The following is a 2,058-nucleotide window of genomic DNA, read 5'->3' as shown; positions in this document are numbered from 1 at the left end:
CCCGGGATGGACTACAATCTCAGGTTTAGTTTACCGATTTGTATTGAGATTGTAGTCCATCCCGGGAGGGCGGAGCTTGGAGCGGTGACTACTTTACCACACACACAGGGACCATGGGGAACAGACGTAGCCCCCCCTCCAGAAGGAAGGACAGTGTCAGGGATGATTGGAGGATCTCCAGCCGAGTGACACACAAATAAGAGGCATTGAGGGGAATCAAAACCGGAGCAGCTGTGCACGGCAACCAATCAGATTCTCCGTCTCATTTTCAACTCTTACCTGAGCAAACTGAAGAGGAAACTGATTGGTTGCTGTGCACAGCTGCTCCAGTTTTGATAAATTCTCGCCATTGTTGTTCGGGGGCTGGGTGGTAGGGATGTCCTGATATCACTTTTTCCAAGACCAAAAACTTCTCCCTCCTCACGTACTCGCCGATACTTTTTCTTAAAGGGACAGGTGACATTTTCGGTTGTAGATTGCCAGCGACTGCCCAGAGGACCCCCACCACGTGCAGCATGGCAGGTAAGGGGGCCATAGTGTAAGCATCAGTGCCATGTATCGGGGCATTTTGACAAGTACTCGCCCTGTAGCAGGACATCCCTACTGGGAAGAATTTTTAGGGTTGCATGGGGGGGGGGGGGGGCAGTACATCACCCATCACACCATGCAGGGCTCAGGTTTACATTGGGGGTATTTATTAAATCCAGAGCAGCCGTGCACAGCGACCAATCAGCTTCAATCTTCAGTTCATTCAGTTAAGATCCGAAAATGAAAGCCGAGAAGCCGATTGGTCGCCGTGCACGGCTGCTCCGGATTTGATACATTTCCCCCCCTATGTATCTAATCCAGAGAACATGAAATATAACCCGCCGCAGGTCCTCGGTCTGTATACGCGGCGGCGGCGCTCTCTGGAGATACTTTGTAACTTTATTACTTCCTATGAAATACTTTTTGGGAACAACGAGGAAGTGTGAAGATCGATGACCCGGGAGGAACCGCAGAGCCCAATCCCCGCCTACAATTAATCAAACCATCCGGCCCAATTAACCCCAAAAAATAGAACAGCCACCTGGAGACCCCCAAAATAAAAGCAGAACCGGCCAAAACCGAAAAGTGTCGGGCAATCGGAAGACCCCAAAATGGATACAAGGCCGGCAACCCAACATATAAAAAACATTCCGTGACCGTCAGAGACCCGAAATAAAAAAGGAGGCGGAGCCGGCCAGAGACCCCAAACTATCAGCAGCATCTGATGGAAGACACAAGGTTTTTGTTTTTTGCACCTTTAACCACCTCCCCCGAGGGGCCAAAACCGCATGAAAATGCACAATGATGAACGCACCGATAACGACCAGAGACGCCGACGCTCATGTGCACCTCACCGCCCCGGGCGCCATTAGGCAACAGCAAAAGAAATTCCCAGAACCCTCACCGGCCTGCGAAGAAGATATTGTAACTACCAAAAAGGTTAAAAACAGGTTTTAGCGTCAGGCCTTGCGCAGAATAATATGTGGAAGCCGCGCCGCCTGGCCGAGGACCCTCTGGGCGCCATAGGGGCACTGACACGACTTGTGGTAACAAATTGCGTCACAAAACTTAATTCTCAGCCCCAAATGTCTCTTTAATGTCGCCATGATAAAGATAAACACTCCCCCATAGAACAGCTCCTGAGTGATAGTTTCAGGGACCGGTGTCCTCATCTGCTATCAGCAATGCTAGACACAGCGCAGCCCCTGGACCTCCCCCCCTTCCCTCATACACCGACCTGGATCTGCCCCTTGATCTTGCTGGGTGACCCCGGCATGATATCGGCCACGTTCAGGCAGTTCATGTTGTCGGAGAGCGCGGGAAGCGGAATGAGGAGCGGGAGCGGCGCGATCCCTCTATACACCTCCGAGATTCAAACAGCCGCGCGCGCGCTCGGGCACAAAGCCCGGCCAATCGGAGAGCGGCGGGGCGGCCCAGCCCACCGCCGACAGCCAATCATCGGGCCGCGCGAGTCAAACCCCTCCCCGGTGAGGGCGGGCGTGGGCGTGATTGACATCCGCCTGACAGCTG

The 2,058-nt window shown here is 53.3% G+C and overlaps 1 protein-coding gene across 1 annotated transcript in view; it reads right to left on the bottom strand.

Annotated features, from left to right (window-relative positions):
* TK1 (thymidine kinase 1) overlaps positions 1 to 1,854 on the bottom strand; it is a 7,463-nt gene extending 5,609 nt beyond the window's left edge. The window contains exon 1 of the mRNA XM_018572834.1: positions 1,766 to 1,854. Coding sequence (XP_018428336.1) covers positions 1,766 to 1,831 — 66 coding nt within the window. The 5' untranslated portion in view covers positions 1,832 to 1,854. The remainder of the gene's footprint in view (positions 1 to 1,765) is intronic.
* Between the last annotated feature and the right edge of the window lie 204 nt (positions 1,855 to 2,058).

This window comes from Nanorana parkeri, unplaced genomic scaffold (genome assembly GCF_000935625.1).
Source record: "Nanorana parkeri isolate BGI_ZX_2015 unplaced genomic scaffold, ASM93562v1 scaffold2145, whole genome shotgun sequence".
Lineage (NCBI taxonomy): Eukaryota > Metazoa > Chordata > Amphibia > Anura > Dicroglossidae > Nanorana > Nanorana parkeri.
The sequence above is the reverse complement of the archived record's forward strand: the minus strand, read 5'-3'. Positions and strand labels throughout refer to the sequence as shown.